Below are 16,599 nucleotides of genomic sequence, written 5' to 3'. Positions count from 1 at the left end.
TGAGCTTCTTATTGATATAATTATCAAAGAACTTATATGTAAGAGTGCAACAACTACAAATACAACAAAACTCATTTATTTTATAAAAATAATAATGATGATATGAATTTATTTACAGATGAAAAATAACATTTAATGAATATGAAATAAGGTACATCTATAATTTATTAGAACATCTCAAAAAAATTATCCAAAAGTTTCTTTTTTTGTCATTTTTGTTGGTGGCTCATCTTCTGTCACTTCTCTGAAATTTTACAAAACTCATTAAATTTTTAAAATATGGTGAAAAACGGATGAGATACGTTAAATTGGGATATCACCACAAAGATTCCGTAGAGTATTGACCCTCCCCCCCCCCCACCCAACTTGTTTTTTTTTATTTTTTTTAAAATAAATCGAAAATAAGGAGTGAGGGGGATGGTAATTATAGGTTTGTTTATTACTTTAGGTTAGGCTATATTGAGTAGTCTCGCAGAGTTAGAGCACCGCAGATTTTCAATCAATTTTAAAAATAATAGGGGGATATAAATACCCTAAAGAACGACTGGACACAAAAGTAGAAATCCATTCTGTAGGATAGGTCGATTAAGTGCTGTTTTATTGGTTAATGTTACGTGCAAATATGAGAACATTAAATGCTATGCAATAGCGGAAAATGAAAAAAAAAACAATACACCTTCCACAAAGGCAGAATCGAAAATTTTGATACTGCTAAAATATTTCTACCTGAATATTTTAACAGGTTGAGTTTTAGCGTAGGCATTATCAACCCAATATGGGTTCTCAGCGGCATCCTAAATAATCAATCAATCAAAATTTATGTTATTTATCATTAGGTCTATCTATCTATCCTACATACTACTTAGGTCCAAACCCTAAGAGACTATGGCTAATCAATCAATCTATCCTACATAGACACAACCGTTATCACCCCAATATGGGTTTTCAGCGGCATTCAAACGATCAATTATTTTTCTAAATATCTATCTATTTATACATTATTACATATGTTATTATATTTTTTCATCTATATAAGGTTATGCCAACAACGAAATTAATTTGGGAAAAAATCACGAAACCTGAACGTGATTTTCAGCTGTTGTTGGGTAGCAACGCATGGTAGAATTGACGACCTTTTTATCTGCCCCCCACAAATAATTTTAGATTTGTTCCTAAATTACCTTGGCATGGCGCAGGATTCTCTCCCTAGGATCAATATGATCATCCTTGTTCTTGACAGCAATTTGTTTGGCCATCCAGGAGTGGAGGGTGGATCCTCCCTGCGCAGTTTTACCTCCAGTACCTGAAAATAAAAATTAAAAATAATAGAAATTTTTTATAGGGCGGGGGAGAGAGAGGGGAGGGTAGGACGTCCTTGCTTTTTTTTAGGGAGAAGAAAAGGGGGGGGGGGGTGAGGGGTTTCAAAGGTTTTATATACTTTTTCAGTATATTACATTTAGTATCAGTATATTACAATTAGCGGTTGAAACTTTTGGACACTAAACAAATTGATCCAACCAATCAAAATTGAATAAGGTCCCCAAAGTTGTTAAGCCAACAAATAAGAAAACTTATGATAAAACTTTGGGGATTAGTGTAATAAACAACCCAATGTCCCCTTCCTCCCTGTATCTATACCTTTAATAAGCTGTGGTGGTTCAGGGTTGCGAGATTTCATAGGATCTTTCCTGTCCTTCATCAGCTGTCTGTATGTGGACTTCTGTCGTTCTTGTCCTTCTTTGAACAGAGGCAGGGCGTAAGGAGTAATCACCTTCTGGGTAGCGATGTAGTTCACCTAAAATTATATTGTATAGATCATTTCACATGAGGTAAAACCAAGAATCTAAAGGGATAAGACAAAGGCCGATGAATTGATATGCATCCTCAATGATGATAAACAAAATTCCCTCCTTCTCTATATTACAATTATTGGTTAAAACGTCTGGGCCCAAAGTTGTGAAGCCAACAAATAAGAAAACGCTTTTATAAAACATAAACATCCCATTGTCCCCTTCCTTCCTGGTTATAACAAGAAATTTTTTTTTATGAACATATTCCTATTGGTATAATAAAAGCTAAATTACTCCGTAATATAATTTTTTAACTAATACAGGTATATTTAATAATTATTTAAATAAAGGGAAATTTTTTTTTCAAAGCCACGAATGTTTTTTTATCAATGGAAATTAGTCAGATTCGAATCCGTGATAAAAAATCCTTATTGGTTTTACCTGTTTTGCTTCGGTGCGCTTTTTGACCATGCACAATTTAGCACCACGTACAGATCTCTCTGGGTCGTAGTACACTCGGACTATTCCATCACCGCTTCCCACCATCATCTGATTGAGCTTGGGATGCCAGGCGGCTCGGATCACGTGACTCGTACCAACCTCCATCTCAAATACCTGGATGGATAGATAGATGATAAATTGCTAGATAAATAGTTAATGAATAGATAGATGGTGGTTGGATGGATGGATGGATAGATAGATAGATTATGGATAGATACAAAGATAAAAATAAATAAATGGTTATTAAATTGATGCAGAAAAATGACGTAAACCCATCCTAAGACTTAAATTTGAAACACTAAGTTTGAAAGTGGTTAATGAGATCATACAGACAAACATAAAAGAATTACAAGTTTATATAACAAGATATATTTCTATTTTACCTTTTCAAAATTATCTTTATTGAAGAAAACCAACTTTCCAGCTTTTTCACCTTTTTCCATTGACGTTCCTGTTTTAATTTAAGTCATTTATAGAAGGATTTGTATTGTATAGGTATACTTTTTTTAGAAATAAGGTCTTAGGACAATTATCATTTATACTAAGAGCAACAATAAAAATCAAACAATCGAACCTCAACCAACCAATCAAAATAAAGCACCCTAAGATTTATAGTCAACAAATAGGAAAATGTGTTAATAAAACTTTGGGAACCAGTGTAGTTTTCAGTCCAATGTCATCTAACCCAATCTTTGGAAATAATGCTTTTGTTGGAATTATAAAAAATGAATTAATATCCCTGTAAGTATCATTCTATCGTCCGGGGAGAAACAACATTCTGTCTGAGAAAACCTGAATTAAAAATAAATAATTTTCTGTCTGTGTGTACCTATTTAGACTCTTGCATGTCATGTTATTATCTCTTTGTATGTTTTCCTATAATTTAGGATTTGTATACTTTTAATGTAGCTCTTTGTATGTTTTCATATTATTTCCATTTGGGAAGAAAATTTTTATAAATTAACCATATCAATAAAATTTGACTGTATATATAAATGTAATATATAATACTCATTTAATTCATTTATTATTGTTTTTTTTCTATGTATGTACACCCAAGAATAATAAATCTAATCTAATCTAATCTAGAGGGATGGGAGACCAGTTACGTGCACGCCGTCCATCCTGCACCGTGCATCAATGATCCTAGGAGCTACACCAGAAGAGTCCTACTGTGCTGGAAAGGTCCTAGGGTAGATGCCAGACTGAATTCTGGTCACTTCCCCCAGTTCAGGGGGTTTGGGTGGGGCTAACAATCCTTCCCTAGAAAAAACCTGCTCACGTTCAATCTGCACAAAGTAAAGACCAATTTAACTTTGGGCTCGGGAACGAAGTAGAGGTTGGAAACAACAATATGATGTTTGGCTGGGAAACCGCTAAAGGACCAGTCAGGCGGATGATTCTGAATTCCCGCAGACCAGCAAAAATTTGCACCTGGAATGTTCGGACAATGTTTCAGTCAGGCCAGACAGAAAACATTTGCCGAGAAATGCTTAAAGCCAAGGTTGATATCCTGGCTATCACCGAATCAAGGTGGACAAATAATGGAGAGTTTAAACATCATTCTGGCTTGAAAATACTTTACTCAGGCCATATGAATGAGGATCTAGGACATAACCAAGGGGTGGCTCTTATGCTGACCAAGCAAGCAGAGCAGGCCATGATCAGTTGGCAACCCCATGGTCCAAGAATCATGGAGGCTTACTTCAAATCCTCAGATAAAAACATCAATCTGAGAATAATAGTAGCATATGCTCCTACAGAACAAGCAGATACAGAGGTCAAAAACGAATTTTATGACCAGCTTGACTCTGTATTTAAGAATTGTCATAAAGAAAAGGACCTGACCATGCTCCTAGGAGATTTCAATGCTCAAGTGGGGAGTAATAATGAGAATTTAGAAGAAGTTATGGGCAGATATGGCCTAGGCTTAAGTAATGGCAAGGATAATGACAATGGTGATAGACTTGTAAGTTTTTGTACTGAAAACAAACTTGTCATTGGTGGAACCATCTTTAAACACAAGAAGATTCATACTGCCACCTGGAGATCACCAGATCAAAGAACCTTTAATCAGATAGATCACATCTGTATATCTAGACGTTTTAAAGGTTCTCTCCTTGATGTCAGGGTTGAAAGAGGACCTGATGTTAATTCAGACCATTATCTTCTATCTTCTAAAGTTCGGCTTAGATTTAAAAAGCAGGACACAAAGCCTAACCCCAGGAAAAAGTATAACTTAACAACCCTTCAAAACTCTGAAAAGCTACAAGAGTTTAAGCTCACTCTAAAGAACAGATTTGAGTTGTTGACTCTTCAAGAGGATGATGGAGTTGAAGATATTTGGCAAGGTATCAAAAAAGTTTATAATGATACTAGCCAAGAAAAATTAGGTTTCAAAAAGGCTAACCAAAAGCCGTGGATCACTCAAAGATCCATTGATCTCATGGATCAAAGAAGAGAGGTAAGACAAAAGACACTCTCCAGAAACTCTCCAGAAGATAAAGACCTGTATAAGATGCTCAGCAGGGAAATCCAAAGAAGTGTCAGAATTGACAAAAAAGAACACTTGGAAAACCTTGCTATGCAAGCAGAAAATGCTGCTAATCAAAATAGAATGAAAGATGTCTATGAGATTACTAAGAACATTGCAGGTAAAGTACACAAATCAGGATCACACATCAGGGACAAGGATGGTTCACTCCTTAAAACTGATGAAGATATTCTAAATAGATGGGCAGAGCACTTCACTGAACTGCTGAATCTTCCAGTTCCAGAGGAAGAAACTGAGATTCCACCCTCAGATGCACTTGACATTGACTGTCGAGCGCCAAATCTATTGGAAATCAAGGAGGCCATTAAAAGTTTGAAAAATAACAAGGCCGCTGGACCTGATAACATACCAGCTGAGGTCATAAAAGCAGACCTAGATACATCTGCTGAGGCATTCCTACCTCTGATCACAAAGATATGGAATGATGAGTTATGCCCAGAGGACTGGAAGAATGGACATATCTCAATACTAGCCAAAAAAGGAGACTTGACCCAATGTGGAAACTACAGAGGGATAATGCTCCTTTCAGTACCTGGCCGTATCCTTAGTAAGATTCTTCTTAATAGAATAAAGAAGAAGGTTAATGAAAAGCTAAGACCTAATCAGGCTGGATTTAGACCAAACCGTTCCACTATTGATCAGATAACCTCTCTAAGAATCATCATAGAGCAATCCAAGGAATGGAACTCTGAGCTTTTTGTAAACTTCATTGACTACAAAAAAGCATTTGATTCTTTAGACAGAAGATCTCTCTGGAAAATCTGCCGACACTATGGCATTCCAGAAAAGTTAATCAATATCATTAAAGCTATCTATCACAAAGGAGGTGGAAATGTAATGTATAAAGGTAAACTATCAACCTTTTTTGAGATTGTAACAGGCGTCAGACAAGGATGCCTTCTTTCTCCCTTCCTTTTCCTCCTTGCCATTGACTGGATCATGAAGAACTGTGAAAGTAATGATGGCATTCGCTGGGAGCTATTTGGCAATCCCAAATATTTAGGAGATCTGGACTTTGCTGATGATATCGCTTTGTTAACAAGCAATAGAAGTCAAATGCAAAGAAGGACTAACAGGATAGCTGAAACCTCCAAGAAAATTGGACTAGAAATAAATGTTCCTAAAACTAAAATACTCAGATTAAATGCAAATTCCCAAGAACCAATTACTATTGGAGACCAAATTCTTGAGGATGTAGATTGTTTTGAGTATCTTGGAAGTAAAATTGATGAAGCTGGAGGCACTTTAACAGATGTTAAAGCTAGAATTAACAAATCTAGGACAGCCTTTGCCAGCCTGAACAAAATTTGGAATTCCAACAACATCTCCATAAAGACCAAGTTAAGACTGTTCAAGTCAAATGTTCTCTCTGTTTTGCTGTATGGGGCTGAAACTTGGTTCCTAAACACAGCAGTGGTCTCCAAGCTACAGACATATGTCAATAAATGTCTAAGGAGAATCCACAAGATCTTTTGGCCTAATAAGATCACAAATGCTGAGCTTCTAGAGCGCAGTGATATGTCAGACATTAAACTGACAATAAAACAGAGAAAATGGAGATGGCTGGGGCACACTCTAAGGAAAGGGCATGATGATATAACCAATCAAGCCTTGACTTGGAACCCCCACGTAGGAAAGAGGAAACCAGGTAGACCAAAAACAACCTGGAGGAGGGAACTCTTAAGTGAACTGAAAGAAAAGAAAATTCCATCTTTCAGCAATGCCTCAAAACGTGCCCAAAAAAAGGAAGATTGGAGAACCATTGTGCATGGCCTACGTTCTGCCGAGAACTAAAAGGCAATGATGATGAATCTAATCTAGAATTTGTATATGTATTTTCAATGTAGCTCTTTGTATGTTTTCATATTATTTAGAATTTGTATACTTTCAATATAGCTCTTTGTATGTTTTCATATTATTTCCATTTGGGAAGAAAATTTTTATAACTTAACCATATCAATAAAATTTGACTGTATATATAAATGTAATATATAATACTCATTTAATTCATTTATTATTGTTTTTTTTTCTATGTATGTACACCCAAGAATAATAAATCTAATCTAATCTAGAATTTCTATAGGTATTTTCAATGTAGCTCTTTGTATGTTTTCATATTATTTAGAATTTGTAAAGGTATTTTCAATGTAGCTCTTTGTTTGTTTTCCTGTTATTTAGAATTTGTACAGGTATTTTAAATGAAGCTTTTTGTATGTTTTCCTATTATTTGAAATTTTGTTTATGTATTTTCAATGTAGCTCTTTGTATGCTTTCCTATAATTTAGAATTTTTATATCTAGCTCTTTCTTTCATATTATTTAGAATTTGTAAAGGTATTTTCAATGTAGCTCTTTGTTTGTTTTTCTATTATTTCATATTTGTATAGGTATTTTAAATGTAGCTCTTTGGTTGTTTTCCTATTATTTAGAATTTGTACAGGTATTTTTAAAGTAGCTCTTTGTTTGTTTTCCTATAATTTAGAATTTTTATATCTAGCTCTTTCTTTCATGTTTATCATGATGTGTCTATCTATATCTAAATCTAACCTGCTAAAAAGTCCAGAAGCACAATTGATATATTTTTTAAACATTCTGACATCCCATAGTTTTAATGTTTCATCGTTTGATTTTGTGGCCACAAGTCTACATCAAATTTAAACTTATCATTATCATAAAACGGAAAACAATAAAGGGATGGATCAACAAAAGATAAAGACAGTTTTTTCATATACTGCAATTCTAAAAAAGGAGATTTGTAATTTAAGAGAATATACCTAGCACCTAGAAAATACAAACGGTTCATTAGACTTTTTAAGCTAGTACATGTTGATTGACGGACACACAATAATACTAGAGTAGCTGCGCTTTTAAGAAGGACAATTATTTTCATAAAATATACAGTAACAAACATGCTTGTTAGATTTCAGTAAAAGTAAGTTTTAACAAATCTGCATAATGATATTGACCAAACTAAATTGCCAGGGACAACAGATCCACGCGTAATTGGTTAATTGAAATAATAAGTTTCCTGTTATCATAACCAAACTGAACACATGTTATTTCACTTCCATTTGTGTGAGCGTTCTCCATCTAAAAATAAAAAATATTTTTAAAAAATAAATATAATGGAACATCTATACATACTGTTAACTATTAAGGGGGGGGGGGGTTAATGCAACCATCTCGTTATCAGTGAGCAAATGGCACTTAGAAATCGAATTTTGCATAAGTAATCCTTGGTAGGTCTAAATTCCCTAAATTGAACAAAAAGTTGGAAAAGTAACGGCTAACGGCTGGTGGCTCAGTCGTTTAGCCATTTTTAAACTATTTTCAAGGAAGATCATCACGAAACCTATCTCCACATAATACTCTTTGCTGCTCCAAAACGTTTTCAAACGGTTCTAGCCGCTAGTTGCTGGTACTAGAAATCTAAAAATGTTTTTTTTGTATCATTTCACATGATATAAAGCAAAAATATGTTTCAAAAAGTTGATTCCTACATATTTAATTATTTATGGCAGATTTGCCCTAAAAATAGCCAAAAAACGGCTAAACGGCTGAGCCGTTAGCCGTTACTTTTTCATTTTATTGTTCGATTTAGGGGAAATAAGCCTACCAAGGATTTCTCATGCAAAATTTTAGATAGAAATTCGAATTCTAAGTGCCATTTGCTTACTGATTACGAGATAGTTGCATTAACCCCCCCCCCCCTTAATATACCTAGGTATCTATCTGTCCATCTACAGATTTATCTGACTATTATATCTGTATGTCTGACTGACTAACTGTAATGCTACACTTTCAAAATTATTTCTATAATCCAACATTTTATTGAGACAATCCCACATACTGTAACCTATTTATATATCTATCCATCTAACCATTAATCTATCTAATTATCTATCTATCTGTCTGTCTGTTTACCTGTAAGGCTACATTAACAAAATTCTTCCTATGGTCCCACATTTTAATGGACCCATCCATGCAAACTGGTACTTATTTATATAAATAACTATCTATCTATCTATCTATCTATCTATCTATCTGTCTGTCTGTCTGCCAGTCTGCCTTTCTTTTTACCTGTAATGCTACATTAACAAAATTCTTCCTGTGGTCCCACATTTTAATGGACCCATCCATACAAACTCCACAAACTAACAAGCCATCCCTAGAAATCAAAGCACATACTTCTTAATTATGGCGGGGGAGGGTTGGGAGTATTATGTAAAATTATGTTTTAAGATAAAGAGATAAAAAGATAAGAACTTTTTGGGGGGGTAATTCAATCAAAATTGTACCTACTGGGAAACTAAATTATTACAAGGGGGGGGGGGGGAAGTTTTGACACATTTGCGTAAACAGGGAGCATAGGCTTTATCTTTGGACTGAGAGGATAGGTTATTAGGGATAAAATCATTCTTATATGATGAATTTTCCCAAGTTTTAAGATTTTTTGGATAGGCCTCCAGGTTCCGGAGCTCCAGGCCTCCAGGTCCTCTCTGTACAGGTAAAAATGAAAAAAAAAAAAAATTTTTGAAGAGTTAGAAGTCAACTTATAAAACAAAATTTGCATTTTTTTCTTCAAATATGTGAATAACATTCAAAAATATGCATATTTTGTTTCATAGGTTGACTTCTAACTCTTAAAAAAAAATTATTTTTTTAATTTTTACCTGTACAGAGAGGACCTGGAGGCCTGGAGCTCCGGAACCTGGAGGCCTATCCAAAAAATCTTAAAAGTATATATACTAAGAATACCTAGTTATTTATCATATCGTATTTTAGACAGTTTTTCGCGGATATTTAAATGAAAAATTAAAAACAGTTTTTGCCAGAGGCCAAAAGTAACAAAAAAAACATCAATTTTAAGATTTCTATTTTAATATTCGTGGAAAATTGTCTGTAAAACAATGCTATACAATGGCTGAAACACGTTACTAAACAAGCGGATATTAATCGGTTTCGATGCCATATTGGTAAAAGCTTTACATATTGTTTTAAATACTGTGTCTGACGGACATTCACGAATCACTAGTGATAGCGTAGCTGCGCTATAAGAAATATATATATGTATGTGTTATTGCCTGCTATATGTACAAGAGGTAGGGTTGGTTCTTAATCCATTCTTTCTAGACTTACACTTTATAACCTAAAATTTATAGTCTTTTAATCTTTTTTTCCTAAAAATTTAATTTTTTTTTAAAATTAAAGCCTTAAATAATATCAAAATTGGGAAAATTGGGGGATCTTATTGGACTAGACAATGGATGATAAAAGTAATACACATCCCAAAATTATGATAAACAAAATCACCCCTTTATAGATTAAACTTGAAAAGTTTGGAGCCAGCCAAACAAAATCCAAAAGTACCCAATGTTTTAGAGACCATGGAATAATATACAATGGGTACCATTATAATTTATTTGCGTTTCTGTGGACAACTAACCTGTTTAGTTCTTTTTCCGCCATCTTCGACCATCCACAGCCGGAGCGTGGCATCCGCAGCACATGTCATAAACTCACTCTTGATTTTGGGGTGCCACGCCCCCGATGCCCCGGCCGCTGTGTGCCCCTTGTTGCGCGCCTGACATAATACAATATTTATTTATCATATAGTTTTATCGACAGTTGTCTGTAGATATGTAAATGCATATATTAGGATTAATTCGAGCCATGGCCATTAGACCGTGATTAATTCTATCATTTTTATATGAATTTTTTATTTAATTTCATTAAAAATATACAATACACACTTGGTATACCGATTCAGAACCGGATTTAACCAATTGAAATCTAACGGATTAGGTATAAATGTTAGGTATGGGTTCTAGAAAGATATTGGATTTATAGCTAGATAGATTAGAGATAAAAATAGATATTATTGATTTATTGATTGAAAGATAGATAGGTAAATATACAGACCTGATCTAATACATAAGGGTCGCCCTTAACACATTCAAATAGCTCCCCTCCATCCCTGTCCAGGACCTTGGGCTGTGCACTGCCAGGCACCACCAGAATTTTATCACCTGAAAAAAAACATATAATCTTCTTTGTAATATAGTAACAGCATGTCTGTGTGTGTTGTCACTAGATGCGAAGGATATCATAAACAACTAAACCAAAATTAGTTTTCCTTGAAAAGTTTTATTAGAGGTTCACAAAAGTTTTAGATTTATATAGGGGGAATGTACTTAAAGTGGGGGGTCAATTTTTACTTACCCTTCTCACAAGTGCCCATCTAAGGGCTTAGCCGCTAGTATATCTGTACAAAGTAACAAGATGTCTGTCTGTTAATAATAACCAATAAGGTCTCGTAAATGGCTGACCATTCGTTCTAAATTTCAAGGAAGTTTGGTATGAAAAAAGGATTCATTTTTATTATTTTAGGGGGGGGGGGGGGGGGAATTAAAAAATTATCCCCTCTCCTCCAATTCTTGAATCCTCACTCCCTATATTAATATTACATCAAAACGAATTCCGTGTATTGTCCCTTTCGTGGCAACGCCTCTTAAGGTTAATTACGTCGTATTTTCAAATTCCCCAAACCTAACTTAACCTGACCTATAATAACCTATCAAAAGCTACTGTGAAAATAAACGAAACGCCCCTTAAGATGCGTTGTTACGAAAGGGACTATACACCTAATTGCTAACCTGTTGTGCTATACTCAATATGGTTGAGAACATGGCTCTCGCAGGGTCTGATCTTCCTGAAACTCCGGAGGCTGGGGTCCATGCCAGCAAAGTCCCAGAGCTTCAGGTCGTAGTCAACTCCCCCACTAACCACCCTGGCTCCTGTCAAATATTAGAATTGGTTAAGTAAATATATTAAAATTTGCGCAATTTTAACTTTAAATACCTAAAGTATTTGTCAATATGAGAATATTTGTATAATTTACAGTAATTGACATTTTTTAAAATTGATAAGTTAACAATACTTCTTATTAAAATAGAGCAGTAAACTTGTTCACAGCATAAAGATGATATTTGTAATGGGGGGGGGGGGGGGGTTAATGCAACCATCTCGTAATCAATGTATAAATGGCACTTAAATCGAATTTTGATCTGAAATTTTGCATGAGTAATCCTTGGTAGGTCTATTTTCCCTAAATCGAAAAAAAAATTGAAAAAGTAAAGGCTAACGGCTCAGCCGTTTAGCCGTGTTTTGGCTATTTTTAGGGCAAATCTGTCATAAATTACGTAGAAATCAACTCTTTGAAACATATTTTTGCTTTAAATCATGTGAAATGATACAAAAAAAAAACATTTTAGATTTCTAGTACTAGCAACTACCGGCTAGAACCGTGCCATTTATACATTGATTACGAGATGGTTGCATTAACCCCCCCCCCCCCCTTATTTTTTGCTCCAATCATAACAATATTTTGAGTACGTGGACAATAACATACTCAGACGTAAGGGAACAAGCTAATTATAGAGTAGCTGCACTCAGAGAGAGAGAGAGAGAGAGAGATGGGACAAAGAGCTGTTTATTACAATAGTCCCCAAAGTGTTATGATTAGGTTTTCCTATTCTTTGGGGACTTTTACTGAATTTTGATTGGTTGGTTTATTTTGTTGAGTTTTCAAACATTTCAAACACTAATTTTAATCTACAGAAGGGGTAATTTTGTTTGTAATCATTAAGGATCTACACCAATTTATCGGCCATTGTCTTATCCCTTTAGATCCCTGAGCTACTGCAAAGTATTTTCTACCTGATGGATCCAAGGACAGAGCTGTGATGGCCTTGTCACTGTGATTCAACTTAATCTCGTGAGATCTCGGGATCTTGTCAACCATTGACTCCTCTTGCTCTTCATCGGAGCTATCAGAGTCTTCTTTAGTGTCAGCTGCCGCTGCGCCCATACCGGGAGGCAATGGTCCTACAAAAGATAGATAATATTACAGAATCAATTCTTCAAGGTTATTATATATATTCAATGATTTATCTACGTATAAATTATCTTTTTTTTTGTTGAAAACCCTATGAGGTATCTAGCTTTGTAGATTATTTAGTCTTTTTTAAGAGCTGGTTAGACTCTTTGCCCTTTATTTTGCGCACCATGTGCATCGCTGCGTAGATTCTTTCCTCTTTCTTGGGCGCACATTGCAACATACATTGACTTAAAGATTAACACATTGACGGATAGACAAACGACATACCCAATTATAAAGTAGCTCCACTACTACAAATAATGATTCTAACCAATGATATCATCATCACTCTCGTTACTACTATCACTTTGTATCTATCTATCTAGCTATCAAAAGAAATAATTCTTACCAATCATATCATCATCACTCTCGTCACTACTATCGCTATCATCTTGGTCAGAACATTTCTTTGTTTTCTCATCAACTTCTTTCTTATTATCTATCTCTTCTGAAGGTTTCTTTTCTTTCTCCTTTTCTTTTGGTTTATCTCTATAATAGATGTTTATTATAAAAACCTACCTACTTAACAGAAATAAGGTTTTAAGTCGCAATCGTTTTGCTATATTTTACCCTGGTTGCATCGCCCCTAGCCTTTGGGAAAGATTGAAGGGGAAGGTCAGCAAAATAGACTAATAAAGCTTCCTTAAAAAGTACAACCAATTCGGACTAGTCCTTTCTTAGATATTCAGCTTCAGACTACTTTATATTTTATTACTAGCAGCTACGCCTATAGAGGCCTCTGGGGGCACTATAAGAAGCTATCATCTAAAGGAAAACCATTTCGATTCTGAGGTTAGCGAGATTCTACCATAGGGTACTTTATTATTAAGCATATCACAAGAAAATAAATAATATTTTGAATAAACTTACGTTGGTTTTGTTGGAATTATGAAGTCACTATCTAAAAAAAATATTACTTTAACTTTGTTTTATTTGACAGTTTGATACTTCCATTCTATTTTATTCTAGTTATACAAATATTTAATTTTGTCTAATAGCAGACTATCAAAACTTGATTCACGTTTTCTTTTAGGAGAATTTCAAGTACCTATATCAAATTATCAAAATATTTGTCTATTAGCCAGAAAATATTGGAAATCCTATGAAAATTGGCTAAGATATGCCAAATTTCAAATGTGTTAATGCCGTCTAAGCTTTAAAAATATATATTTTTAAAAAGATTTTCAAAGGTTAGGGGAGTTAGGGTGAGGCGGGGCATTACCGGTAATTTTTTCGGTTTTTTGAAAAAAAAATGGGGTAAATATTAATATTTTTAAATGGGACCAAGACCATTAGAAAGCTTACGGAAAGGACTATCAGGTCCTAATAGGACGTTATCCTAGGACTTTAAGAAGTTTGTCATAATTGGACTCAAAGAAATTACCGATAAATGCCCCATGGTGGGGCATTGTGGGTAACGTCTTTTCAACCTAAAAAAAGTCGATGAAAAACGGCTAAACGGCCAGTCAAACATAAATAATCATAATTAGTATAGGTTATAGGGATTATCCACAAAAATTTTCATAAAGATCGGACTATTCCTTCTATGTCGAAAATCATTTTTTTTTAAAGACGAGAAATTTCGATTTTTTTTTCACAAAAATTTTCTTAAAAATTGAAATTTAAATTTTTTTATATAAAAAAACCTGTTATATTCACTTTTTGGCCTAATTCTTAAAAAGCCCATATTGAATTTTAGATTTTACCAAAGAAAACCTGAAAATTGATCTTAAAAATCAAATTTGAATTTTTTTTCGACGTTACCGAAAAATACCCCGCGCGAACTTTGGTCATTTTTGAAAAAAATATCAACTCTACATTTAAGCTCTCAACGGATTTGGAAAGAGCGGGCAATTCTTAGTTCAAAAGGTTTTTACGGATCAGTTCTAGGTCTTACCAATTTATGTGTAGGTCGATCTTTATACACCTAGGTAAAAAATTTTTTGGTGAAAAAAAATTTTCGTCCGACTTTGAGACCCAAAAAGTACCCTTAAAATTCAGCTCACAAAAATTTCATTTTATACTTTTTTGTAGGCAATTTAATAAGGAACAAATTTGGTTTTATGTTTTTTTCTGTCAGTCGATTAGAACATGGAGATAAATGTCATTATCTGAAGGAGGGTAAAAAATCACCGGTAATGCCCCTTACCGGTTAATGCCCCGCTTGACCCTAATCTAATGTATTTCCAAAACACCTCACCCCCCCTTCCTGGAACTCCCTGTGTTTCACATAGACAAACTTTTTGGAGCCCATTGGTTTAGAGGTCCTTGAGGCATTACAAATGATAAACAAAACACTATGCTTATTTAAAAGGCATAAAAATAATTGTTTTGACGATAGAATAGTGCTTTTTGTATAAAATTCTAGTAAATTGTAATGTAATAATTTCCTAGATGTTCTCTTCCTTCGTCCTCTAATTTCTGATTATTTAATAAATTTGCTTCTTGGGCGGATTTGGCTGCCGTTGCGAACATGGCCTAAATTTGATGGATAAATAAAAAGATGGATTGATAGATAGATTATTTCCGGGATCTTAAGGGATAAGACAATGGACGATATCGGATATTTATATCTCAATTATGATAAACAAAATTACTCCATCTTTAGATTAAGATTTAAAAAGTTTGTATTTCAGTGTAATTTACAGTTAAATATTCCCTCCCTCACTGGATTATTACAAATGAAGATCGTGAATTAACTAACTAAATTTTCAATTCTACATATTAAAATTAATGGTGGATAATGTTTATACACTCCATAATATTTTTGTAACAACTAGTCAAAACTTAATAAAAGTAACCAAAGATTTTTAAGCCACCGAACGGGATTATAAAACTTTGGGTACAAGTCTACTCTACAGTCCAATGCAATGTCCCCTCGCTCCCTGATGATACCACCTACCTCTACATCGAACTGTTGAGCTTTCTTGGGCTTGCCTGAAGCAAAACCGGAGAACCCCATCACCTTCGCCATGTCTTCTTCGTTACCCTGAATATTGGATTATTAAATCTATAAATATAGATGTATAACCAGACAACAACCTGGATCCACCGGTTGGGGACCTTTTTTTTGTCTGCTAGCAAATTGCTTTCTGCTATTTTGTTGCGACTTAGCTGTGTTGATATTCACGAAGCTATTTGTTGATTTTCCAAGACCCAATTAAATGTCGTGAAAGGGTCATCGGGCCAGGTGACAAAGTTATTTAACACCTTACCCCTCTATTGTTTTACTCTAATATTGGAATATTTTTAATAGTGATGCTGCCTTCTATTTTGGGCCTATACGTCCTTATTCTACTGGTTTAGCAGATGGCCAGCTTACATATAACCTATGTTGAATTGTACCTTATTAATAAAAAGGGAGAAATATTGTTTAATAGTCTACTGTTCTCTCTTTTCTTTTAAAATATTCTAACACAATGTACAAAGAACAGATAACTACCTGCCTCACTTTTCCAAGGACCTTTATCGTCTGCTAGCAAATTGTTTTCTGCTATTTGGCTGTGTTAATATTCCCGACACTATTGGTTGATTTTCAAAGACCGAATTGAGAGAAAGGTTGTAGATTAGTTTGGACTATACCTGTTTGTTGTGCTCAGTCACAGTGTTGTTAATAACTTTACTGGAAGTCACAGCTGCTGTGGTGGGAGCAGTAATCTTTCCAAACCCTCCAAAACCGCCGCCGCCATCCGCACTTTCCCCACCTCCCTTATCCTCTTTTTCCGCCGGTTTATCCGCCAACTTGAGATTACCCAGGTTCATGCCAATTTTTCCAAATCCAATTCCACGTTTCATTTTTAATAATTTTTTTATACA

The 16,599-nt window shown here is 34.5% G+C and overlaps 1 protein-coding gene across 2 annotated transcripts; it reads right to left on the bottom strand.

Annotated features, from left to right (window-relative positions):
* Positions 1-60: 60 nt before the first annotated feature.
* LOC145304683 (WD repeat-containing protein 70) lies at positions 61-16,597 on the bottom strand. Of its 2 annotated transcripts, none has more exons than XM_080146624.1 (20): positions 16,366-16,597; positions 15,686-15,772; positions 15,177-15,261; positions 13,654-13,687; positions 13,133-13,272; positions 12,564-12,731; positions 11,501-11,641; positions 10,767-10,873; positions 10,291-10,428; positions 9,929-9,993; positions 8,925-9,012; positions 7,875-7,934; positions 7,392-7,489; positions 3,029-3,083; positions 2,675-2,740; positions 2,232-2,405; positions 1,639-1,795; positions 1,182-1,303; positions 727-794; positions 61-244 (listed from the first exon to the last, which is right to left on the bottom strand). In XM_080146624.1, exons 1-20 carry the CDS (start codon positions 16,576-16,578, stop codon positions 187-189), a joined length of 2,124 nt encoding a protein of 707 aa, XP_080002750.1. In that variant the 5' UTR covers positions 16,579-16,597; the 3' UTR covers positions 61-186. The 2 variants fall into 2 exon arrangements, with proteins under 2 accessions (XP_080002750.1, XP_080002749.1); XM_080146623.1 differs by having other exon boundaries at positions 2,675-2,746; positions 3,035-3,083.
* Positions 16,598-16,599: the final 2 nt, after the last annotated feature.

The sequence above is a fragment of the Acartia tonsa genome, chromosome 13 (assembly GCF_053477335.1).
Source record: "Acartia tonsa isolate MP-2025a chromosome 13, ASM5347733v1, whole genome shotgun sequence".
NCBI lineage: Eukaryota > Metazoa > Arthropoda > Copepoda > Calanoida > Acartiidae > Acartia > Acartia tonsa.
The sequence above is the reverse complement of the archived record's forward strand: the minus strand, read 5'-3'. Positions and strand labels throughout refer to the sequence as shown.

Coding starts and splice junctions, on each gene's coding strand:
- LOC145304683 (XM_080146624.1), bottom strand. CDS start 16,578: ATGAAACGTGGAATTGGATTTGGAAAAATTGGCATGAACCTGGGTAAT. Junction 12,732..13,132: donor GAGTGATGATGATATGATTG/GTAAGAATTATT, acceptor TATCTTTTGTAG/GACCATTGCCTCCCGGTATG. Junction 245..726: donor CAACCTGTTAAAATATTCAG/GTAGAAATATTT, acceptor GTAAAATTTCAG/AGAAGTGACAGAAGATGAGC.